Genomic DNA, 26980 nt, shown 5'->3' with positions numbered 1-26980 from the left:
TGGCACAGGAGACTTATAGAAGGGGCTTGTCAACATGCCGTATCCAGAGCCCAGACCAGAGATTCTGACTTGGTTGGTAGAGAGTAGGTCTGGGCACTGCTCTTCTTAGAAAGCTCCCAGCTGATTCCAACTTGAAGCCAGTGTTGAAGAAAACTACATTGGGAGAAGGGAAGGGAACAGAGAGGTACATGACTGGGTTCAACCCTCAGGTCAGCCCCTGTGAACTGGGGAGAAAGTACCTGGTTTTCATAGCAGGAATGTATAACAGAGAGACGTTAACTGGCTCATCCAAGATCACACAGCCAGGGCTGGGACTTGAACACAGGGTTATCTGACTCTCTGCAGCCATGACATTGTAGCATGAGGCTAAGTGAGCTTCATATGTCAGCAACCTCAGGGCTCCAAAGACAGGGTGAGCATTTTGCTCTTCTTGAGAATACCAAAAACCATTGGAAATGGCCCAATAATCTAAAACAGAAGGCCTGGATTGGCAAATAATAACACAGCCATACCACGGGATATGAGGAAGCATAAGAAACCACATGGCACATCACATTGGAAAACGGCCGCAATGTGTAGTTAAGGAGAAAACACAGCAATGTGGAAACAGTATTACAATAGGATCCTAATTTTATACAAAAAATAAACAATTTTATATGCATGGAAAAGCGTCTGAAAGGAAATATACTATAATGTTAACACTGAACTCTAGGTAGTAGAAACACAGGAGGAGTTTTATTTTCTTTGTGCTGATATGGACGCGCATTGTTTTATTCATGACACATACATATAAAATGGATCAGTGTAGTGAACCTTAATGATGCCCACGACAGAGCTGTCTGTTTGCGGAAGGATCTAGTAAATTCTTGTTTTTGCCTCTGGAGATGAAGCTCTTTCACTATTACAATAATGCCCAGAGGGCATCTTTATGCTGCCTGCACCCTGTCCTGACTAGACTTCTCTTCTTACTGTTTTACAAAGAAAACATATTTTCTTCCTCAAAATTTGAAAGCAAAAACAACAACAAAACAAAACAAAAACGTAGAGCCGAAGTCATGGGCATCAGTGTGCCTCTAAAAACCTAAGTCAGAGGAACAAATGCTATAGGGATGGGCACCTAGCGTATGCCGCAATGGAGAAGCATCAACAGGTATTCAAAGCCCACTTCCCATCATTGGTGCTTCCACACCTCTCTCCAAGATAGAGGCCAGAACCTGGCGTGGGTTTGGAAGCCCACTGTCAGGAGCTTCTCGCTGGACTGAGCAAGCCAGCTAGTCGCTGTTCGCTCTAGAAGTTCTAGATCCTCATGGGAACCCTACTTTGGGGCTGACTTCATTCTCCTCACTGGATCTCCACTCCTGTCTTAGACTGTGTTTCATGCCTCCTTGAACCTCAGTGCTTCAGGTCCCCTTGGAGACTCCAGGGCAGATGATTTCCTACTTTATAGGAGCAGACAGGGGAAAACAAACAAACAAACAAACAAACAAACAAACAAACAATATTCTAGAATCCAAGGAGCCACAGAAGCTGAAGACCTAATTTTGTTTATTCAATAACTAATTTTTTAGCATCTCCTAGGCTTGGATTGGGATAGACCTTGAAGGTGGTCTCACAGGACTTGCTGGTAGATAAATGCAGGGTCAAGGGAGGCATGAAAAGGACTCATGTTTTCTGTGATTCTGGCTTTGCCTCTAGCCATGTGAATTTGTGTTAAGATTCGCAGACCTGAAAGGGGCATTGAGATTGTCCAGGCAAACTCATTCATTTTACAGATTCATTTCTGCACGAGGCACTCAATAAATACTTATCAAAGAATTATCCTTGGGTCAGAAAGGTAGAGTGACCTGCCTAAGGCTAGTAGTAATGACAAAACAGAGACCTGTACCTAAGTTAAGTTCTCCTGCAACTGCATCTCACAAATTAAAGACCTTCTGGACCTCTCTTTACCTTTGCAACAGAAAGCACTAAACTAGCTCACAATCTCTTAACATCCTTCCAGTCCCTATTTCCTCCATGTGAGCATGCCAGCAAAGCCACTACAACACTTCCTTTGTTTTCTACTGCTTCTATACAAGACTGGAAAGAAAATTCATCTTTCAACGTGTCACCTTTCCACTTTGACAAACACTGATTTATTTTTTAATTGATGTCCCAGGAAGGCACACACCTAATCTGCTTGAATGATGACACAGTTAATTAGGCCAAACAAGGAAGAATGCCCAGGACGGAGCCCAAGCTGGAGGCACTACTTACTAGAAGCTATGGCCAATTTCTCAGGAAAGAGTAATTTGTAAAAGGGAAGATCAAGGAGATATTCAGTTAGGTCAAACTTTTAATTTAGGTCACATTCGAGGATAAATCGGCTCCAAAATCTACCTTTTCAATCTAGACAGAATACTCCTCTAAAAAACTGAAGAAAATCTGTTCACGTGCCAAAAATTTACCATGTCTATTATAGGCTAGTCCTGGTCACCGAGGAAGACCCCATTTGAGACAAGGAACAGTGACGGGGATTTGTGGTAAAGAAGTTAAAAAAGAACATTTTAGGTAGAATAGGTTTTATTGGCCAGTGTGCTTCTTAAGACTGTAAGTGACAGAAATTTAAATTGACCTAAGAAATTAAAAAAGGAAAATCTGCTTCAGGCATGGCTGGAACTAGGGACTATAATACAATGTAATCTGGAATCGGTCTCTCTTTTCAGGCTCTCAGATCCGCTTAACTCTCAGACAGAAAAGCTGTGCAGGAAAGAGGCACCACAGCCGGCCTGATACTTTTCTCTTTTAAAAGGCCTGCTTGCCACGTTAGGCCTTGGCTGGCACCTGTGAACCTGGGTTCCAGGAAGGTTCCCGCTCTTCCCTGGTAAGAATTGCCCATTGTCTAAACTGTGCAAACATTATGGTTTATTATGAACACCTGCTTTCCTTCTGGGAGTCTGGTATTTTGGTATGGGCTAGTAGAAGGTGCCTACATGACAAGCCCCCAGTAAAGATCCCAGGTGCTAAATTTCTAATGAGTTTTCCTGGTGAAGAGCATTTCACTAATGTCACCACAACTCATTGCTAGAGGAATGAAGTGTGACCTGGATGATGGCACTAGGAAAGGACTCTGGAAGCCTGAGCCTAGTTACTCCTGGACTTCACCCATGTACCTTTTCCTTTGCTGATTTTGCTTTATGTTTTCTGCTGAAGTTAGTCATAGCCATGAGTATGACTCACGCTGAGTCCTGTAAGTCATCTTAGGAAATCACAGAATCTAGGGGCGGTCTCAAGGAGCCCCTGACACAGTGGCAAAATGACTGAATGGAAGTTCCAGTCTCATCTCCTCATAGTTTAGCAACTGGAGTGGAAAATCTTCTCCAGAAGTTCCAGAAAAAATCCTTGGCCTCATGTTCTGATTGGTTCAGTGTGGGGCACATAACCACCCTGAACCAACCAATCACTAGAGCCAGGGAGATGGCTGCGGCCCTGATGCTGACCAGAACTGGCTCATGCCCTTACTTTGCAGCCAGGGATGGATTACCACCCCTGAAAATCAATTAAGACAAGAAGAGGCAAGGTTTTCAAAAGAAAAAGACATTCTGCTGATGTTTATGGAAGGGGGACATGGATGCTGAGCAGACAAACAGGACCTCTACCACAGTGGAGCATAAATGCAGTATATTATGAGGAAGCATCTGCTACCATTAAAACATCAACCTCCGGTACTGACACTAGCACGACCATATCACACATAGAAGAGTTGAACTCATTTTCTCACCCAGCACTATGCTTCCTCTTGTATTCACACCCAATCTGCTAAATTGTGAAACAAGAGTCATCTACAAATCTCTCTCTTGTATCACATTGTATCTGGACATCCATCCATTTCTAATTGATTCTGTCATTGCATCCCACCTCTGCCTTTGTCCAGGCAATGATCATTTCTTACTTGGATTACTGACATGGCCACCTGATTGGATTTTGCTTTTGGTTTTGTACCATCCAATTCATTCCCCCACTACAGCACATCACCTTTTCATACTGGGGACTGACTGGTCTGACTTGGTCAATCTTCTTAGAGACAGTCAATGGATTCTCACTATCTTCTGAATAAACCCAAACTCCATGGCATGGAATGCCAATGCCAGCCCCCCCATGACCTAGCTCCTGCCTACTTTTCAATCTTCCATCACATTTCCAACCCATCCTCCCATGCTCCATTTTTGTACTAATTTTCCAGCCACAGGGAACCCCCTGAAGTCTAAAGAACACGCCATACATACTGTTTCATGTCTCATGACTTTGGCCCATTCTGTTTTCCTGCCTGAAATGTCCCATTCCCCTCTTCCTTCGTGGAGATACTCTAACCAATGCACAAAACCAATTTATCTTATGATGTAGGTGACGTCTTTCCCAGTCCCCAAAGTTAACTATTCTCTTAATGGTGGCGCCACTGTGCTTGGTACATGCCCTCCTATCTCTGCCCACAGTCCTTTCTCAGGAGCTGTGTGCCCTTCTAATTCTCAATGAGAGTGTCCTCTCCCTGAAGGCAGGTGTATCACTCACTATCCTCACAGCTCAGTACCAACAAGGAGCAGGGCTGAAAAACCTGTGGGCTTATTGACAAAGGAAAGAGGCTATCCTTGTGGCCCTGCCATGTACTAGTGAGGTGACTTGGGTCTGTTATTTAACCTCTTTAAGTGTTGGGTTTTCACTCTTATAAAAAACGGAGATTGGACTATCCCTCTGTCAGGACTGTTGTGATGAAAGAAGCATATGTATGTAGAGCATCTAGGCTGCATGAACAGTCTGGACGGTACCAGGCAGCTTGTAAAAAGGCATGTTCTGGGGCACCTGGGTGGCTCAGTCGGTTGAGTATCTGACTGTTGATTTCAGCTCAGGTCATGATCGCAGGGTCATGAGATTGAGCCCTATGTCCAGCCTGCTTAAGATTCTCTCTCTCTCTCTCTCTCTCTCTCTCTCTCTCTCTCTCCCTCCCTCCCTCCCTCCCTCCCTCTCTGCCCAGCTCACTGGAGCTCACTCGCTCTCTCTCCCTAAAATAAAATAAAATAAAATAAAATAAAATAAAATAAAATAAAATAAAATAAAATGACAACTTGCCCCCCAAAATGTACCGTACTAATGTTAAGATGCTAATAATAAGGGAGAGAGGGTGCAGGGCGTACAGGAACTCTGTACCAGCTCCATAATTTTTCTGTAACTCAAAAATTGTTCCAAAATTTTACAGTTCACTTAAAAAAAAAAGTAAGTTCCATCCCTACCAACCAACCCTCCTCCTTCCCCTTCCCTCCTCCCTGCTCCCCCCAGGCCCTTCAAAGGCTGCCTCCTCCTTTTTGAAAACCTAGTATCACATCATTTCAAAAATAAAAATGCTCAGTGGCTGGATTTGGGGAATCTTTTTAATCTTGTAAGACTTCTTAGCATCGTGGCATCAACCTGGGTCTCTTCTGCCATCTCAGGAATAAAGAAGAGAAGCCCCAAATTGTCGTGACCTCTTTGCCTCTGAGACCAATCAAAAGGCAAACGAAAAAACAGAAACCAGACTTCCTTTTCTAATGAAGATGGTTGTGAATGAAAAAAAAAAAAAAATACCCTCTGCTTCTAGGGAAGCTGGTAATTCTACCTGGTCCTAGGCTGGCTGACAGTGTTCCCTTAAATGGCCCCTCCATCCATCTCAATAAGGAATCGGCACACACACCTCTGCCCACTGCACTCTTCCAGATGGGCAAGCCCAGCGCACCTTGCGGAGAAGAGAACAGTTATTTGTCTTCCTTGACAGGCCACGTCCGTCCTTGTCATATATTAGATGCTGCTAATAATCTATGTATATGCATTTCGGAGGGGAAAAAAAATTTGTGTCCTTGCAATAGTCAGCGAATGACATGTGCCGATTTCCTCTTTTCGTGAGGATGTAGATGAGGGGTAAGTTGGTCCCTCTTGTAATTTCGGGGGAAGATGGTAAATTCCAGTGGGTCCTAACAGGATCATGGCCTTCTATGGATATGAATGCATCTGAGTCTGGTTAATTCAATCACACTTTCCCTTAGTATCATGTATCCTTCCAGGTACAGGGGAATGAATGCACTCATTTATTTTCTGAGAAAGGAAATTCAGTACTGGCTGTTCAACTCTATCTGTAGCCCTAGAAAAAGAGAAAATTTATGGTTCAAGCATCTTCGAGGCTAGCATTGAGGATAAACAAAGGAAAAGAAGTCTGGAGCATACAGAACAGGAGCTTGAACATAGAGATGATTCAGAAAGTCATTCAAAGGGCATTTGGTTGGGGGTTTTCCAAGATAGGAACTGATACACAAGTTATAGAAAGTTCTAATTTTATTTCTTCTTTTGAGCGTTCATTATCAACCACTTAAAACCACCATCACCACCAATGCCTGACTGAGCCCATACACTTTCATCAGTAATGGTGGGCCACTAAGGAAGGGGTTCTCAAAAAAGATAGATTTTGCCCCTCAGGGGACATTTGGTGATACCTGGAGACGTTTTTGGTTGTCAAAACTGGGGAGGGTGGTGTCACTGGCATCTAGTGGGTAGAGACCAGGGATGCTGCTAAACCTCTACAATGTACAGAACCAGCTCCCCACAACAAAGAGTTCTCCAGCTCCAAATCTCAGCATCACCAAGCTAGAGAAACACTGCATGAAGGCAATGAATCTCAGATCACTGGTGATGTCCAGGCCAGTGTGGGGGACAGGAGTGTGCCTTGGTGATGTGAAATCCGGGAAGACCTTACAGGTAATTCTGATACCAGAAAAGGGCCTCTCCACCCTAGAGCTACCCTTCATGTAAGGCCCCTTTAGCCAAAATACTTGTAGAGCAAACAAGAAAAAAAATTGAGCATATGATTCCAAAGATGGGCTTTGTCATTGTCTCCATCAATTCATTCAACAGGTATTTGCTTCTTTCCTCCTACTGCCTATTCTGCAGCTGTCTCTCTCTCTCTCATGCCTTTATTTGATCCCAACCTGCTCCCTCACCCTCCCTCCCTTCCCCCAGAATGACCCAGGACAGCCGTATATCCTCTATGCATCCACTAAAGCTACATTCACCATCAAAATCTCTTTGCCTCAAGGTAGCTGATTATCAGCTAACTTGAAAGAAAAGCAACCTGAATAATTCACATTAATGGCAGGTACCACCTAGTGGCACTCCCAGTGCACTGCGCCCTCTCCAAGTCTGGGGTCCCGCCCTGAGCGGGCAGCAGGTACACAGACTGCTAAAGTGTTCCCAGAAAAAAAAAATCAGAACGATCTGATTTTTTTCAAGGAAGAATGAATTAGTCGCATCAATTTCTAATAGACTGAGCACTAGAGAGCATCGCTTGTGTGTCTGGTACCAAGTAGGTGCTCAGGAAATATTTACTGAATGTCTGAATGAGCAAAAAAAGACTTCTGGGCAGAGCAGTTTCCTGTAATTCTGGGTTTGATGCTTAAGCTTTTTGATAGCTCTTTCTGAAATTTTCAAAGCCTAAAATGTTTCCGTTCCATGACTTGATGACCTCCCCTTTTCTCCATGCCCACAACATATTTTTTATTTCCAGGAAACACATAGTCAGTCTCCACAGCAGAAGGGCCTGTTAGGGGTGGTAACCATTCCAATGTGGGAGCCACAAACAAGGTGTTCACCAAAAATAGCAACAGCACAGATGACCCAGGACCCTGTGGCCATACAATAACAGGAGATCAAAGAGTGGCCTGCTAAGACCCCCCCACCCCCGCAAATCCTTCTCTTTTACTGATTCTAATCAACCTCCCAACTCCAGTCTACAGCCCTACCCAAACTCTGTCCCTCCTCTACCACTCCACGATAAGAGAAAAAGCTAGAAAAAATAATAACACCATATTTTCTGGATTCTAAGAGGCCACTGATTATAGAATATATCAAAACATTTTCCAGGAGAAAAAGACCATCAGGCAAATTACTTTTGTAAGTCACACATCTCAGTTTTGCAGATAGTAAAATGTGAAAACCCCTGCATGGAAAAACTGAGCTAATATAACAAATACCTACAAAGCACTAGGTGAATTACATATTTTGCCTCCCAACTGTTATTCCCATTGAGATTGAGCAACAGACGTGCCAACTGTATGGGAGAGCCAGCCTCAGACCCAGGTCCTGGGACTGGCACACTCCACAGGGAGAGTCTGTGCTCTCCCCACGGAGACAGGTAGCTGATGCTCTCCAGTTAGGACAAAACCCTGACTTCCCCCAGGACCCTCCTCCCAGGCTCCCCTCCTCCACCATGATCATAACTGGGGCTATCTGCGGAGTGCGCCTTACTCACAGAGGACTAAGGTTGCCTCCTCTGATATCCAGATCCTCCCACCCTGAATCTTAGGTCCCCAAACAGCCGCCCTACTGGGATGGCCACAAAATGACTCTAATATTAGTACCAGCAGCAGCTACACACGGTCAGTGCTGACTCTGCAGCTACTGAGCTAACCTCTACGTGCAACATCTCACACGACCCACGCAGCAATACCCTAGCAGCATTATTATCCCCATTTTACAGGCAGGAAATTTGACTTGAGACGGTACCAAGGGTAGAAAGGGGACCCACCCAAAGGAAAGGGCCTGGATGTCTTTGTCCCACTCCTTGGCAGTGGACACGTGAATTAGGGAAGAAGGGAAGGAATACTTCACAGCCACTTCTAGAAATGTGCCTTTCCTCCTCTTTCTTGGGAGCCTCCCAGTGTCCTGGAGAGCCCGGAGCTGTGTGCGTTTAGGAACAGCCACGCAGTTGACAGAGGTCCCGTCCGCCCAGTCAGGGGCCTCCTGGGGATGTATAGGGCATGGCTGGCCTGAGAACACATGGCCACATCAGCAGGAGGTACCCTCAGTCTCCAGGTATGTGCTGCACAATCAGGGCAAGGTCGGGGATCTTTCTCGGATGAATTCAACTCTGCACTCACCCTGTCGCTCCTGCTCACTAACCAAGGCTTGCCAACCACACCTCGCCCTGCTTGGTGCTTGCTGATTGCTCATTAGCCTTCTATTAGGGACAGCAAATCCTGCCATTCTCCCTTCGGAAACCAGGAACCACAGAAAACAGAAAACCAGATGCTACACTAGGGCACACCAGGAAGTTCAGAAAAGGAAACTGTAAGAGCCCAGTGAGAACACTATTTTAATACCAAAAAGGATGGGGCGCCTGGGTGGCGCAGTCGGTTAAGCGTCCGACTTCAGCCAGGTCACGATCTCGCGGTCCGTGAGTTCGAGCCCCGCGTCAGGCTCTGGGCTGATGGCTCGGAGCCTGGAGCCTGTTTCCGATTCTGTGTCTCCCTCTCTCTCTGCCCCTCCCCCGTTCATGCTCTGTCTCTCTCTGTCCCAAAAATAAATAAAAAACGTTGAAAAAAATTAAAATTAATACCAAAAAGGAAACACCTAAAGATACCTCCAGCCCAGACCTTTGCTGTAAGATTCAGAGCTGCTCATCTGTCTCTGCATGTTCCACCCTGAACTCCAGGCACCGGGTGCTATCCACTCAACTTTCCTAGTTCACCTCTAATCCAGGTCCTCTGCTTGCTCCCAGGGGCACTATCCTACCATAGGCCACATGTCCTGATTGGACTGAAGCAGTAGCCAACCCAACGCATACTGTCACAACTTTCTTTCAAGGTATGGGTTTCGTGCCTCACCTTTTGGATCACTGCCCACACTGCAGCCAAAGAAGTCGTTTCCAATCTGAGAATCTGAGCATACTTCTCTACCTGAAACTCTAAGCCTTTTAATTACCTGTGGATAAAACTCGAAGCTGTAACTTAGAAGACCCTTCCTAGTTCTCTTACTTTCCACCCCGCAAATCACCTAGAATCATATGCTTTATTTGTTCATTTACCTAACAAATATTAACTGAGCACCTATTATCTACCAGGCACAGTTCTGGATGCTGGAAATGTCTCAAGAACAAGACAGACAAAGGCAGTATTTATGCATCAGCAAGAAAGACACACAGCAACCAGGTAAAGCCAGAGGCATCCGGGTACCCAGGTCTTTGCTGCTTAGTGGGTAGCGTGGAGCAGCCATCTTGGTAAATCCTTGCAAGACAGACTAGAAGGTGACAGTTACTATAAAACATGAAAAGAGCAGGGTGGGAGCGAGAGGCTGGCATCTCAGGTTGCAGGATTAAAGGCAACAATCAGGAGAAGCTCACTGAGAAGCTGAGATCTGAGCCAAGACTCGTAGGGACTTGGGGCAGCAGGACAGAGCAGGCTAGGAATAAGCATTCCCCAGCAGGGGGACATCAGAGCAAAGGACCAGAGGCAGGAGCCCTCCCAGTCTGTCTGAGGAGATTTGATGTTCCCTTCAATGCCTGTCTGCACCATTCTCTCTCCAGGATCTGCATGTGGCATTCTCTCTGGGAGGTGACACGGAGGCTAATGTCACCATGCCTCTTCCCTCCAGAAGCCTTCCTGACTCCCTCAGCCCACCAGACCAGGGCTGCCTTCCCTGAAATGTGATTCTACCTCACCCCGAATTCTCCCTTTCAAGGTGCTTTCCACATTTTATGTAACCGTGTGTTCAGCTGGGTCTAGAATCCAGTGGTCAAGAGCACAGGCTCTGGGGCCACCCTGGCTTCGGTCTAGTCTCTGCCACTTGCTGTATGATCTCAGCAAGACAGTTAAAGACTTTTATGAATGCTAAATGAAATAGCCCACTGCCTGACACGTGAAAAGCACTTATTAGAAATTAGTACCGTGAGGGCAGGACTTGGGTCTGCCTTATTCATGATTTTCTTCTCCCAAGCCTGAGGCGGGCCCAGAGGCTCAAAAGATAAGGAGTCAACGAAAGAATGAGTGGATGAATGAACATGGAGGCAGAGAGAAGGACAGGGACAGGGTGGCAGGGAAGCAGGTGGGTTTCTGTTCCCCCTAACTCCTCAGGAGTTGCTGGCTGAAGAACAAGAAAACAAAGACGCAGATGGGAAAGGGAATTATCATTGATGATTAAGTAGCATGCAAGGCAGAGCCATTTCCTGACTTCACCACCAAAATAAAACCTATGGGGGGTGTTTATGGCCAAATTATTCCCCCACTTTCATAGAACAACAGCAAAAAGGAAGCTCAGAGAAGTCAAACGATTTTTCTAATATAGTGAAAGAAGGCAGATCCCCTTCCAAGTTAATGGGAAAAATAATTAAAACGTCTTCACCAATTTTGCCAGGAACAGAATCCCTTGACGTTCCGCCAGTGACGAGCATTTCAGCCTGTCCAAGGGAAGAACCGTGAGCTTGTGAGAGAAGCCAAGAGCTAGTTCTTGGGGGCACCTGGGGGCTCAGTCGTTGGTTGAGTCTCCAACTCTTGATCTTGGCTCAGGTCACAATCTCCCAGTTGGTGGGTTTGTGAGTTCGAGCCACACATTAGCTGTGTGTTGCCAGTGCAAAGCCTGCTTAGGATTCTGTCTCCCTCTCTCTTTCTGCCCCTCCCCCACTGGCTCTGTATCTCTCTCTCAAAATAAATAAAAATAAACTTAAAAAGAGCTAGTTCCTGGACTCTGAATGGAAGGCAGCACAGACAGGACAACAGATTCGAAGAAGGAAGTGGGTGAGGACATAAAGGGCCCTCAAATTTTCCACACGGAAAACCAGCTGAGAATTAGCAGTTAAAAAACAAAGCAGTGAAGACTGGTGGTGAGCAAGGAACTTTACGAACAGGAGGAGTGCAGGAGAACATTCGAAACCACGGCACAGACGAAAAGAAATGCCCCAGCCTTTGACTGAACCCTAAAATGAAACACAAACCCCACAGAGAAGACTCACCCCATCACAGCAGAACCCCAGCACCTTCTACACTAACAGAGCACCACCCACACAGACACAGGCTGCCAGAGTCATTGGAAAGCACCTGATTTGAAACTTCATAGCTTTCAAAGTTTCTGCTTTTCTTCCCTGGGGCCAAGCAGCCTCTCTAGGAAGGCAGGAACAGATGTGCAGTGAGGGGTACCTTGTCCAGAGCAGGCCTGGCCAAGGAGGGCTGGCTTTACTCAGGGAACATGGGCCCTTTGACTCCCTGTAAGTCAGCTGAAGGGGGAGGGGAGTGTGGAACTTTACTTGCAGGTCAGTGAAGGGAGGGAAGGAGAAGGATCTAGAGTCAAAGGAAAAGGGGCAAATGGGATATGACAAACAGTAGACACAGGAGGGAAGAGGAAGAGGAAGGAAAGGAAAGGAAAAGGAAGAGGAAGAGGAAAAAGAAAAGGAAAAGGAAAAGGAAAAGGAAAAGGAAAAGGAAAAGGAAAAGGAAAAGGAAAAGGAAAAAATAACGAGACAAGGAAGGAAAAGCGTGTACTGGGCACTAGGGTTCCTCAAACCCACAACCCTGTGAGGTGGCATCTGTGTTTTCTTTCTACAGGTAAGGGAGCATGGTGGAGAGGTTAAATGACCCCCCCCCCCCCACCCCTCAAGATCATCCCACTGATAAGCATACCAGCGGGGACTTGAAACTTGAGGTCTTCCTTTAAAGCTTTTCCTACTCCACCAGTTCCAGAGGGAGGGAGGGGGAGGGGAGAAAGGAGAAGATAAGGAGAGGAGCAGGGAAGGAGGGGGGAGAGAAAGGGGGAGGGGAAAAGGGCAGGAATGGTAGAGGGGGGAGGAGGGGGAATGGGGAGGGGGCAAGGAGGGGGAAATGGGAGAGAAGGGGGAGGGGAGGAGGGAAAAAGGAAAGAAGGGAACAAGGAAGAAGGGAGGGGAGGGAGGGAGAAGGGAGGGAGGGAGAAGGGAGGGGCAGCCTTCACAAGATAAGAAATAGACCTGACCCACTGGAAGAAATGTTACAAGTGTTTAAAAACTCCTTCAAGGCAAGTGGTTATAATCACAAAAGTTCTACAAGTGTCTTTCCAGAAGTCATACTTTCAAGGTTTTTCATATTCAGCTTTTCTACATTATTTTACCCTTACAGCCACCCCAGTGCCGAGGAGGGCTTTGTAGACAAAGCTGCAAAGTAATGGAGCAGACACACTTTAAGGATGTCCACCATCATCCCATACTCTGGTGGGAGTCCTTAGAGAAAGTGGAACCTGGGAAGAATGACGCACGTTATCTTGTGCACTCCTCACAAAGACGTGCACTGTTCCTGGTTCATTTGAGCCCAGAGAAGTCAGTTAACCCACCATGGTCACAGAGCGACCCCGATTCTGCCTTCTTCTACTGGCCATGATGAGCACATGAGTAGAGCTCTTGGGGCTCACGGCTACTTTAAAGATGATGTTCTGGGATGTCACAAGCTGGGCCAGGATTCTGGAGACCAGAATTTTATTTTCAAATCCTGGGAAAACCACACTTCTCCATGGCCCTGATTTTGCCTCCACACCTCTGTTCTCAGGATGCCTATATCACCCGTACAGCCCAGTTCACATGGTCACCCAGACTGCTTTCTTGTTTCTAGCTTCGGTCTCTCCACAGAGACTCTAAACTCCATCTGCTCCCCTGGGGAGTGTAGGTGCAGGGTAAAGGGTATTGGATTTAGAGTCGGGTCATCTGAGTTCAAATCGCAGTTCTACAATTTAGGAGCTGAGGTGCTGGGCAAGCTACTTTGTCTCCCTAAGCATGAGTTCCCAGATCTTTAAAATGGAAACATTAACAATAATTACTTCATGGGAGTGTTGTAAGGATTAAATGAGTTTCACCATAAAGTGCTTAACAGAGTGGTTGGCACAGAGTAAGTGCTTAAAAATGTTAGCTGTAATTGGTCCACAGTGAGTCTGTTAGCTCTTGAAGAATATCCACTGGTATCACATACCTACCCACACTGTGGCACCATGGGGGTGAGCAGGGCAATACCCACCTGTGCTTGGTACTCTGATCATACCTGTTCTGGGGCCAGAACTTTACATGATGGCAATATGCTCCTCCTACAGGGAAGGCATTTCTTCTCAAGAATTAAAAATACTAGGTTGAACACGCAGCATGGAGTTTTTCTAAAAGCTTCAGATTATGGGGGTACATTTATTATTTATGTCTTCCTAATAGCCCCTTCCAGTATTGCTAAAATCAGATAGTGTTTCCAAATATTTGTGCAGTAAAACGATGGCACTCAGGGGTGGTGGGTGACTCAGGATCAGCGGTCACAGCTGAACTAAAGGCAGCCCTCCCCCCAGCCCACGCACCCCCCAACGACCCCCCCCCCCCGCCCTGGAACACACACAGCCCCCTCACCATCAGGAAGCCCAGAAACGCAGGAGGCAGAGCGCAGACTCCACAGCCAGATGGTCCAGGGCTGAGTTCTGCTGTGAATAGCTCTCTGAGCAGGAAAAGTTATTTAGCGTCTCTGGGGCCCAGTTTATCCTGCTTTTCAAAAGTACAAAGCTTCGAGCTCAGGGCCTGGACCAGAAGAAGGTCCGTAGGAACCAGTACTTTCCCTTTGCTTTCCAAGCACTCATTCACCTGCCTCCTTCTCAGCATCTCCGTGTGGATGTCCAATGAGGCATTTCAAATGTAAAGGGTCCCAAACCCAAATCTTCTTCTTGCAGTTGTGGTGGGGTCTGCCAAACGCCGGCTTGGGCGTCCCACACTCTGTGCCCTCTCACCTCCCACCACCTTGACCTCCAAAACGTACCCCTACCCTGACGACGCCTTTCACCTGTGCTGCTCCCCTAGGGTCTGAGCTAGCAACAGGCTTCGCCTGGAAGACTGCCACGTCTCCTGAATGGTTTCCTTGCTTCCTGTTATTCTCAACTGGGCAGCCAGGATGACCCAGTAAAAACATCAATCAGGGGCACCTGGGTGGCTCAGTCGCTTAAGCGTTTCTCGGTTTCGGCTCAGGCCATTATCTCACAATTCGTGAGTTCGAGCCCCGAGCTGGACTCTGTGATGACAGCACAGAGCCTGCTTGGGATTCTCTCTCCCTCTCTCTCTGCCCCTTCCCTACTTGTGCCCCCTCCATGCCCCCAATAAACTTAAAACAAAACATCCGTCAGATCACATCACTCCTGCTCAAAGCTGCACAATGGCTGCCCTTATCACAGAAGGGTAAGGCACAATTCTCCCTGTGCCTGACAAAGGAGACCTCCGTGACCAGACCCATTAGCCCCCAGCCATCCTGGGCTCATTCCGTCCCATTCCTCAAACAAACCAGGCCACAGGGCTCCCGAAACGTCACATTTGCTGTTCCTACTGCCTGGGACAGTATTCCACTTTTCCCTAGGCACCTGGCATGCCTATTCTTTCAACTTCTTCATGTTTCTGCTTAAATGTCACTTTCCATTAAATGTCACTCTTCCATTGGAAGAGCTTCCACTGCTGCTGGATTTGAATACTGAAGCAATGCACGTGCGCACACACAGACGTATTCCTCATCTCCTCTCCTCCAGAGCAACCACTAATCACCATCTAATATACTGTATATTTTACTTGTTTGTTGTCTGTCTCCCCCCGACCACCCCACTCAACTATACACTTGCCAGGGTAGGGGCTGGGTTTCTTTTATTCTTGCAACATTCCCAACAGTCAGGAGATGATCTGGCAACTATTAAGCTCAGTAATATGACCGAATGGGTGGCTCTTCATTCTCGCTATCCGTGGCACATTCGATTCTTTTTGCTGAGAATCACTGAAAATCCTCCAGCAGTTGCAGCTGGTGGTAAGGGTGGGGAGGGAGGCACCTGCCATTTAGGTGAAGTCAAGGCTCTGGGGGCGTGTGGACATTTCCAAGAGGCACCCAAAGTTTCCCATGGTGGAGGCAGAGCAAAGATCTAAGCCCTTTCTAAAAGGCTTCTTACTAGTGTCTCCGTGTAAATGGATTTAGGTGAGGGGAATTTCACAGCGTTACGAAGGAGTCAAGCATATGTGATCTGAACACAAGAGCCCCAGATAACTAGCCGTTGTGAAACAGAGAAAAATTAACAAGGCCAAACTACATCCATGTCACTCAAAATGTTTATGGTGAAGAACGCCAAATGCAATTGCCTCAGGAGAGGGGAACTCTCCCTTTGGGATCAGAACTTCCTACATTCATGAGTTTGTCCTATGGGGTTTTCTTCCTATTCCATGTTCTGGCTACTAATCGTTCCAGTTTAGAAAAAAATAATTAAGCAACAACAACAAAAAAAGCTGTAGAAAAGAGTGCCATATGGAGAAGAGAAGAGCTTGCTTATTTTCTTTTCACCTCCGTATTATCCCAGAAAAGTTAGAGTGGGCATGGGAAAACCTCAGATGTTTTTATATTCCTTTGTTGGTGATAGATAAAAATACAATGCAGCCTGCCTTGTTTGTGAGCTCCTTGAAGGCAGGGGCTGTGTTCTCGACCGTTTTAGGTAACAACAGCATCTAATATATTCCTCTGCACGGCAGGGGCCTAACAAATGCTAGAAATAAACCAATGAAAGAATGAACAAATAAAATATAGCCCATTAACTCAGCTCCTTGCATTCAAGTGCACACTCCCCCCTGACTCCTGCCACCCCCGGGTCCCTGTCCTGACCTTGGCTCATATACTCTGCTCTACCCCAGGACCCAAATCCTTGGGCCACAAGCACCTTGGGAGCCTTTCGTTCACAGATGATATCGAGGGACTTAAAACCACAATGATGCTATTGTTGTTATTGGCTTCAAAACCCCACCAGCACTATGGCAGGTCCTAGCTGGGACAGAATAAATGGTATTTCCTAGCTACAATGCTACAATTAGTGACCACCTGTTCTAGTGATTTTGCTGAGTTACATTTCTCCAAGGGAGACTTATAGCTTTAAATGCATATTTCAGGGTGAGTTTCTGGGGAAGCAGACTCTGATACAGAAGTTAGCATGCAGGAGGTTAATTTAGGGAGCGGGTCTTGGGAAGAGCATCTGAAAAGAAAAGGTAAGACGACTGGGCAGAGGGAGAAAACCAGCTGCGAGGGGTTCTCCAGGGAGTGTTAGAGCTGGCTCTGCAAGACTCCACATTCTCCAGGAAGGGGACGTGGCCCCAGGCATGTGGCTCTTCAAGGGGCTGGTAGCTGAGGGCCACATGCGGGCAGTGATCCCAGCAGCTGGAGTTAATACATCCTTTACTCCCAAAGGGGAATGTCGGCATCCACCACACAGACCCACTTCTCTCTGGCAAGTGAGAGCATGATGACCACCTCCTCTGTGAAGCCCTCCCAGCTGCCTTCTCCAATCCCCTTCAGAAGAAGTCTCCAGAGCCCAGCATACCAGGGACACCCAGTAGGGATGCAATAAATGCCTGCTGAATAAACACATCACTGAATACTAGACATTGGCATAAAAGTAGGAATATCTTAGAATTATTTTTTGAAAATTGTCCTCAAGGAGTTCAATGTAATCAGAAAAACAAAGAGAAGTAATAGGGAACTCGAAAAGAGGTGTGCACAGAAGCCAACACACATACACATTCTGGTCTCGACTCTGGGCTGAATCCTGCATGCCCTCAAGCCTCAGTTTCTTTGTTTGTGACATGAAAAACCAGACCCCCAACATTCCATGAAGAAGAGACCAGAGCTGAGCCACATGATGTCTCTATTAGTGTCATTACTGACATGGGTAAGGAAAGTATGTTTCGATCTTAACAAGGGAAAGAGTCTGAGGGTCAGAGTGTCTCCCCCATGAGATGCTGAGGACTTTTTTTTCAATTAGCCTAGAGCTAAGAGACCCGCAGAAAGAAGCAGGCCAAGACCAGAGTAGGTGAGGAATTTACTCTTCTGTCCATGAGACCAACTGGAATACCCTGAGATTTAGGAAACGGCTGTGATTTAAAAATCACTGAGTAGTAGCTCACCTTCATAGGATAAGAAGCTACAGAGAAGTAGCAGGAGGGATTTTAAACACAGAAGCCAGAATGCAATTTTAAAAAGAAAACTAAGAAATAAAAAGGAAAAAAAAAACCTCTCACTCCCAAATTTATCTCCCACTGCATTTGTCTAATACAGAGAAGAATTTGTAAGATAATGCAATTTTAAGAAAGACATCTGGAGGGGGGATTAGAATTAAAGCCCGAGATTTGTGCTAACCTGTCACTTCTCCCATGCATCCACACCAGAGTCAAGTACACCTACTGGGCTCACAATTCCCCACCACATAATCTCATATACCTTGAGGCAGTGACAAGAGCCACAATAGCTAAGAAAAAACTAACTGGATGAGAGGGAATGTCATAAAAAGCCAAACTTATACACTTCCTAAAAATGATCAACCACAACATTAATGAAAGCAAAAGCCATAAGAACATTTTCCAACACTCTAATCACTACCCATCTCTACCACCTCACAGGCCTTCTTCGCAATCAAAACATCATTTGATTTAAAAAAAAAAAACAAAACAAAACACTGATAAATGTATGTCTCTACACAGTTAAGTCAACACTCAATTATCCGCATACAAAATATATGCATTTGACGTTTCTCTCTTACAATGCATCCTAAATTGGGTTCTTCCTATGAACATAAACCTTACCTCTTTATTTACTAAAGAAATGCAAACATATGCCAGTTTGATTCAAACATGTTTCAAATGCCAGTAGAGTTGATACTTAACTAGATTTTGTAATTCCTTGTCCATTAGTATGGACCCGTTAAGTGTAGGCCTCACATTAAAAAAAAAAAAATACAATCCCTCTTCTTGGCATGGCGAGACCTTTAAAGATACCAGGGAACATGGGGTACAATTACCTTTGAACTTGTGGAACACGGCCCACAATTCTGCAATGTCAGTGGCAAAGGTGATATCCGTGTCAAGGACAATGACCCTCTCCAGGTTGGCAGGGAGAGTCTTGGTCAGGACGAGCTTCATTAGACCATAAATGCCAGAGTAGTGTTTGTTGGGGATCCAGGAAACTTCAGACTACACCAGGCAGGGAAGAGAAGGAGCAGAAAAAAGAAAAACAAAAAGAATCATTACATTCATTTTTTGCATAAACATTATAAATAGTGCCTGGTACATAAAAAGTATTCAATAAAAATTTGCTGAGTAAATGAGTATTTCCTTAAAGATACGTTTATGTGATGTACAGTTTGGCATGTGACGTTTTTTGGAAGAAAATGCATCTGAATCAAGGGAGAGGAAAAGCAATATTTATTAAATAAATATTATTTCAAATGCTAGGCTCAAATTTTTTTAAATAAAACCTTTATTATAGAGAGTATATAGGCTCACTGGGGAAAATAAGAATATGTGCAAAAGAATAAAAATATAAAAATTGGATCATACCCTCATTTTCACAAATAATACTTAATTGTTCCTAGGTAGAAATATTTCTTTAAATCATATTCTGCTTGTCATTAAAGACTGCTACTTCAGTGGCATTGTCAAAGCTTCTGCTTATCTATTTTTTAGAGCTGTAATTAAACCAATGAGTGTTGCTCCTTTCCTGTTTCTCAAACACATGAGAAGGACTTGGTCATGACCCATGCAGCACTCTTCACTGGGGAGTAAGAGGATACACACCCATAGACGGTAATGAACCACCAATGGAGAGCCACCACTGAAATCCTCACATGATATAACAGGACAACCAACGTCCCAAAGGTCGGTAACTCTGTCAGCAACTCACACATCTCAGTACCACTTGGGACACAAAGGCAAGGCGAAAAATAATACAGAACACCAGTGTGCTGAAAGTTTGCACAGGTACAGGACATATATGAATGTAACTATGGGTGGGGTCCCCATTCTAGCTGCCATGGGGAATCTCCACTAAGGCAAAAACACACTTATTTTTCATGAAGTTAACACTTGGGGGGCCCTGGGTGGCTCAGTCAGTTAAGCGTCTGACTCTTGGTTTTGGCTCGGGCCATGATCTCACAGTTTCATGAGTTCAAGCCCCACACCAGGCTCTGTGCTGGCAGTGTAGAGCCTGCTTGAGATTCTCTCTCTCTTCCTCCCTCTGCCATCCCCCTGCTCGTGCTGTCTCTGTTTCTCTCAAAATAAATAAATAAACTTAAAAAAAAAAAGTTAACACTTATAATGGAATTCTTTAGTGGAAAATGAGGCCACCTTATTAAGATTCCAAAACATACCCTTCCCTTTTGCCCTTTAGGGACATTCTGAGGACACTGTTCTTAAAAAAAGTCATATTTAAAAGCAAGAAACCAGTTTTGTTCCCAAAGATGTTCATCACCATGTTATAAAATAAACAGAAACAATCCAAATACCCCTAAACTGGACAGTTAATGAAAACATGCCTTTTTTTTTTTTAGCTTGCTAGCATACTATTCAATGGCTATGAGCAATGTAGATTAAGATATACTGAGAAGAGGGGCGCCTGGGTGGCGCAGTCGGTTAAGCGTCCGACTTCAGCCAGGTCACGATCTCGCGGTCCGTGAGTTCGAGGCCCGCGTCAGGCTCTGGGCCGATGGCTCGGAGCCTGGAGCCTGTTTCCGATTCTGTGTCTCCCTCTCTCTCTGCCCCTCTCCCGTTCATGCTCTGTCTCTCTCTGTCCCAAAAATAAATAAAAAACGTTGAAAAAAAAAATTAAAAAAAAAAAAAAAAGATATACTGAGAAGAAAAACTTGCATATGATGTTAAAAGAAAAAAAGTAAGTTTTAAAATTGTTTTTGCTTAATAACCACTATGTATAATCAACACGAAAACACCCAAATTTACGCAGAGAAAGAAAAAATAGAAGCACGGCACTGAATTATAATAGTGGTCATTTTGGGATGACGGGTCCCTCTCTAGATAAAAAGATATGTATATTATACACACACATACACATATATTTAACTACACTTTTTTTTTTTAAGGTTTAATTATTTTTTAGAGAGCAAGAGACAGAGCATGAGCAGGGGAAGGACAGAGAGAGAGAGAAGGAGACACAGAATCTGAAGCAGGCTCCAGGCTCTGAGCTGTCAGCACAGAGTCCAACGTGGGGTTCAAACTCATGAACTGGGAGATCGTGACTTGAGCCAAAGTGGACGCTTAACTGACTGGGCCACCCAAGCACCCCTACACTTTTAAAAACTTCTCAACTTTTTAAAATGAGCAACCGCTACCGTTGTAAAGAAAACCTAAGCCCTGCATTCTTTTTAAACATGCCCACATCTAGTAATGGTAAGAAAACAGGGACACAGAGGCTGCCTTGGGAAAGCTATGAAAAAGGAGCCCTGTGGTAACTCACACAGTCCAGGCCATCTCTGAAACCCCCTCCGGATTCTGCATTCATCTTCAATGTACTTGAAAATACCATGTCAGCTACTCCTTATCAGTTTTACAATGGTCCTTCGCATACATGTGCAATTTAAAAAAAAAAAAAAAAAAAAACACATAAACTGATGGACGAAACTGTTCACCACGTGTCGGCATCAGGAAAAGAACCTTGAACTCTGTCGCCCCCAACACTGTGTTCCCAGGCAGCAGAGAGGAGGGAAAGCAGAGACAGAAGGCAAAATGTGAACCCCTGTCCCATACAAGGGGTTGACCTAAGCCTCAGCTCCTCTACCTGTAAAATGGAGGCAGTGCCTACATCACATGTTCACGGAAAAATTAGAGATCAGACGGGGTGAGTGTTCCGTACACAAAAGACCCTCAGCTCATAGAAGCTCCCACCCTTCCTCCTGATCTCTCTCATCATGTCCAGGATTTAGACAGCCATGCCTCTTTGCTCCATACCAAAAAGGGGGTTGGGGATCCAGAGTTCTGGAGTCGGGCACACCTGGATTCAGATTCTGGTGTCCCTTAATCACCATGTCACCTTGGACAAGTTTGCTCAGCCTTTCTGAGCTTCTGTCACTTAAAAGAGGCAGTTACTTGGCCTGCTTACTGCACTATATCAAGGTGTGGGTGGAAATGGCACACTCCAACTGGGTAATCTGAGGAAAGCAGGTAATAAAAGAACTATCTACAAAGCGCGTGCATAATTTAGGGCCAGTTGTGAGGCACCATGTGGCACCCGAGAACACAAAGAGTGGAGGGTCGTGACCACCCAAGGCCCAAAGGGCTGGTACCAGTGGCTGCTGGAGTCTAGACAGGGCGGCCATACACATAAGCCACCAGGAAGGAGCCGTGAACTTCAGTAGAGAGATGCGGCCAGCCTGTGGCAATCTCACAGGACAGAGCAGGGAGACACATGTCACTTGGCTTCTCTCCCCTCCTACCCACCAATCTCCTGTGAGGGCGCCCCTCTGCACAAACCCAAATGGAAGCCAGAGGGAAAGGGAGCTCAGAGGCATGGCCCTATGTAGCAGCGTCGCGGGGCACAAAGCAGAGTGGAGAAGGGCCAGAGAGCATCTGGAGAGACTGCCTGATACGTCCAGCAGTCATTAAACGAATGATGGCCAAGACCAAAAGGCAATGCCTTCTACATGACAGATGCAAAATGCTATCCATGATGGGAGGTGAGTGGGCAAATGGAAGGACGGACAGAAGGATGGGCAGGTGGACAGATGGGCAAATGGCACAGGAAGGTGAGCGATTTGCCCACAATCCCACAGTGAGCAGGATGCAAAGCTATAGTTAGAAGCCGCCAGGGGAAGGCATGCGTTCCTTCCCCAAGCCACGTTATCCTTCCTTTGAAGTGAGCACCCTGAGTAGCCATCAGCTTAGATTGTAGGGCTGGGGGCTCCTCAAGTAAGTGCCTCCAGTGGACTTTAAACAACTCTTCCTCATGAAAGCCCTGGCCTCTGGAACTCAGCTCAGCTTCTTCTCTCCCCTGAGAACCTTCCTGAACTGAAGCTTGGCAATCATAGGTCCACGCGGCAGAGCTGTGCTATTTAATCAGACCTTTGATTAACTTATTCATCTATTTTGGTTACCATCAAAGCCGGAGAGCTTGGTGAAGACTGAACACCAGAGCGTTGGGCTGAGCCATCTAATTAGATTGCCCCGACTCTCGGCTTTATTTTTAACACACACGTGAGGCACTCAGATGCATCACAGAACGGTAGAGAGACAGGAATAAATTAATCTCAACATGAGCCCAGGCCGGAATGTCGCCCCAAGTCCCCGACTTAATACATAATCAATTAAGTCAGAGTGTTCAATTAGAGGTAAAGGAAGCATTCGGATGAGTTTGTATTCAGAAAGAAAACCTCAGAAAGAAAACTGAGGAATCTACAGGGGGAAAGAATGTGTGGTAAGAAGCAGATACATTTATTATAAATGGTGTTCTCTCTTAGAAGTAGAATATAACATGCCCCCTCACCCCCACCTTAGTCTAATCCTGTTCTTCCTTCAAGCCTCAGCTTAGAAGGCACCCCCCAGTCGCCACCTCCCTGGGGCCCCAGGCTGGGCATGGGCTCCTGGAGCAAGCCGCTTCCCTCCAGCACGGCACACTCTCATGCTGTGTCTAATTTTCCATGTCTCTCACCAGCTCTGGGCTGGAACTCCCCGAAGCAGGGACGATGTCATTTTTGCTGTGGTAACAACACAGTCATTACTCAAAAAAAATGTTTGATGGACGTGCATGACTGCCGAGTTTAAATCCTACCTTTGACGTTTTCTGCAACCAGCGGCAAAAATAGCCCTAATTGCTCAAGTCCAGGGTCAGAACAGTGCAACGGAAGAGGCACGGCTTGCTGAGCCCGAAAGCCTGGGATTTAGCGCCATCCCATCATTTCAGCTCTGTGAGGCTTTTCTCATCTGCAAAATGGGGGCTTGGAACGCTCTCTTTACAACACCACTGGGAGAAAGGCAAAGCACCTGGCCTGGTGCTGGGCACCCAGCCAGCCTCTGCAAAGACCCCTTCTCCCAGGGGAGGTCTGTCAGCACAGTGGAGGCTCAGATGATTCAGGATGTCGAGCTTGATAAAAGCAAGGAATGAGGCTACCTTTAACAGTAAAGGGAAGTCAGGAATGAAAATGGCTTTATCAGAGGAAAAGGTCACTCATCACCTTTCCCTATAGTCCTATATAGATTATTAACAAAATCCTAAATTGAGATCTCTTTGGGAACTCAAAGCCTCTGCTGGTAGATCTCCAAACCGGACAGGATACCCTTGGTTTTAGGAGGAAAAACCTACTTATCCACCAAATTGGGTGAAGTGGTCACCTGTGAAACCTTTGGGACAGTCTCTTGGTGTAACCCCTGCTGCTATCAAATCTCACTCCCATCCTGCAATAAACTTCAGTCCAATCAGGGACATTAAGTCATGGGGTCAGCAGAGAGAAGACCGTCCTCAGAGGCACACTGCAGAGACCTGGGGGCACCCCAGGCAGACTGACCTCAGAGCATCCTAGAAGATGGCAATGTGTCACGGAGCAAGAACCTAGCATGTTCATCATTATAAACACACCGAAGGGTTTATGTAATTAAAACAATAATAAAAATGAAAGTTAGGTTTATTTTAATGGACAATTATCCTTGTAATGGCTGTTAATAATTCTAAGCGACATGTTCTAAGATTTAATTAGCAAAAATGCAATTGTGCTCAAGAATACTACCTAATGCACACATCAAGGAGCATTAGCAATCCCAGGTTTTCAGGATTTCTATGCAGAGGAGGGGGTGGGGGATGCTCTCCAGGGAACATTCACCTTCCCCAAACTGCCAGCTCCTTGTCAGACAGATCCCAAGGGGAGTTTCTATGAAGTGCTACAGGTGATTTTAAGGTTCATCTGATGCTGGGTGATCCTCAGAGAAGTTACTCAGAAAACCTGACCAGGGTAGTAACAGGAACACGGAAGCACAGGGTGTGAAGGGAAGCGATGTCTTGATGTGATGCCAGGCTCCTTATCTCTGACAGACAAGGGAAAGACAGGAAGAGAGGTTGGTTTTATCAGGGAATGATGCGAATTTCTTCCTGAAGACTCTGAGTTTCAGGAGGCACTGGGGATGCCCCAATGATAAGAACAATAGAAAACACCATCTAGCATTTCCTGAGTGCTTCCTGTGGGTCAGGCATTACGTTAAGAGCCTTCTGTGTAAGCTTTCAGTTAGCCACCCCCCACCGTGAGTGGGTGGAGGGTTACCATCCCAGTGCCTGAGTCCTTCCTATCCAGTCTCTCAGCCCCCAGCCTGAGACATTCCACTCTGAAACGATGAATGTTTCTCTCCTCCCCCGCCCCCTGCCCCTGGTCCCAGGAGTGCTTTTTACCCCTGTGGGATCCTGTATTGTCATAACCGAGCCTGTCTCCATCCAGACAAACAGAGAAGCAGCTTTTCATGCCAATTTGGTGCGAAGGGTTTGGGGTTGGGTATTCCTGGCTGCCACGTTTCTCTGGGCCTGAATTGTCTCATCTGTATAATAGGGATTATAGTAGCACATCATGCTCTCTTCCTAGGGAGTTATTTTATTTATAGTCTCTAAGCTTTCCCCCATCATCCTGGAAATATTTATTGCTCAGAATAGATTTCTCACCCATATCAACATTTTCCTGTGGATTACAAATCACCTTGACGCCTTTTTAAAAATTAAAAAAGAAGTCTTCCTACCCGCAGAATGTTCGAAAAGTCATTTGCCTTTCATGTTGTTTCTGAGTGGTCGTCTTGGCAACCAACCTGTATGTTCAGAACATAATTGTTGAGAAAGGAGGGTGAGGATCGCAGATGGGGCAGGGCTCTGGGAGACACCACAGTGGAGGGCGACGGAACATGCACAAGCTCAGGCGTCTGGTTGGCCACATTCCCAGTCCAGCTCCATGGCCTCTAGACCAGCAAGCTCATCTCTCTAAGCCTGTACCTTGTCACCCATAAAATAGAGAACATGACATAGATCACATGAGGTTTGGGAAAGTATTAAATAAGGCAGGGGAACTAAGGTATCTGGCCCAGTGCTTGCCCCATGGTAAGCGTTCAATATTTAAAATGCAAGATTTTAAGGGGTGCCTGAGTGGCTCAGTCGGGTTGGGCTTCCGAATTCAGCTCAGGTCATGATCTCACAGTTCATGAGTTTGAGCCCCGCGTCGGGCTCTGTGCTGACAGCTCAGAGCCTGGAGCCTGCTTCAGAATCTGTGTCTCCCTCTCTCTCTCTGCCCCTCCCCCACTCACGCTCTATATCTTTCTCAAAAATTTCTCAAAAACATTAAAAAAAATTTAAAAGGCTTTTAAACTGACTAACTGTGTGCACTCTGGAGCCTGACTGCCTGGGTTTGAATCCTGGCTCTATCCCTCACTAGCTGTGTCACATCAGGCAAGTGATTAAACCTCCATGTATCTCACTTTTCTCATCTGTAAAATGGGTATTCTTACAGCTCATACTCTATAGGACTGTGAGAATGCTGGTGCTATATAGAAGTATTGGCTATTGTTGTTCATTGTTAATATTATCAAAGATATTTAAAGCAACAGAAAAGAGGAGATTCATGTCTACGAGATAAAGTCATCTGCAGTTATATTTACGCTTTCCAGCAAAAAAAAAAAAAAAAAAAATCCACTTTAGTTCAGTTGTGATCATTTAAATAAGCGTTTCTAGAAAACTTAATGTGGGCCAGGTACTGAGGAGAGGCTAGGGACCAGAGTCCATGATGAATAAAACATAGCTGATGCTCTCAAGGAGTCCATGGTCTACTAGATATTCATTATCCATAACAAGATACCTCAAAACATAGTAGCTTAAAACAGAAATATTTATTATTTCACCCAGTTTCAGCGTCAGGGATTTGAGAGCACATTAGCTGGGTGGTTCTAGCTCAGGATTTCTCTTCAGGTTGCGGTCAAGGTGTCAGTTGAGCCTGCAGACATCTGAATGCTTGGGATCTGTTTCTAAAATGGCTCACTCCTACATGCACGGCAGGTGACGCTGGCTGTTCATAGGAAACCTCAGCTCCTCGCCACATGCACCACCTGATAGGGGAGCTTGAATGTCTTTACAACATGGAGGCGGCTTCTTCCAGAGTAAGTCATCAAGAGAGAACCTAGGGTGTCTTTTATGGCTTGGCTCAGAAGTGACACAGTGTTGGGGTGCCTGGGTGGCTCCGTCAGCTAAGCGTCTGACTCTTGATCACTGTTCGTGAGTTCAAGCCCCGCACTGGGTTATGCACTGATGGTGCAGAGCCTGCTTTGGATTCTCTCCTTCTCTCTGTCCCTCCCCCGCTGTGCTCTCTTTCTCAAAAAATAAACACACTTAAAAAAAAAAGTGGCCTGGTGTCATTTCTGCAATGTCTT

General features: G+C 45.8%; 1 protein-coding gene across 3 annotated transcripts in view; it reads right to left on the bottom strand.

Moving 5' to 3' along the window:
- LARGE1 (LARGE xylosyl- and glucuronyltransferase 1) overlaps positions 1–26980 on the bottom strand; it is a 544808-nt gene that overhangs the window by 211250 nt on the left and 306578 nt on the right. For all 3 annotated transcript variants that reach the window (XM_058741473.1, XM_058741472.1, XM_058741474.1), the window contains one exon: positions 18613–18784. In XM_058741473.1, the coding sequence (XP_058597456.1) occupies positions 18613–18784 (172 nt within the window). The remainder of the gene's footprint in view (positions 1–18612; positions 18785–26980) is intronic.

Source organism: Neofelis nebulosa, chromosome 8 (genome assembly GCF_028018385.1).
Source record: "Neofelis nebulosa isolate mNeoNeb1 chromosome 8, mNeoNeb1.pri, whole genome shotgun sequence".
In the NCBI taxonomy this organism is placed as follows: Eukaryota; Metazoa; Chordata; class Mammalia; order Carnivora; family Felidae; genus Neofelis; species Neofelis nebulosa.
This window is presented reverse-complemented; position numbering and strand designations above follow the sequence as displayed.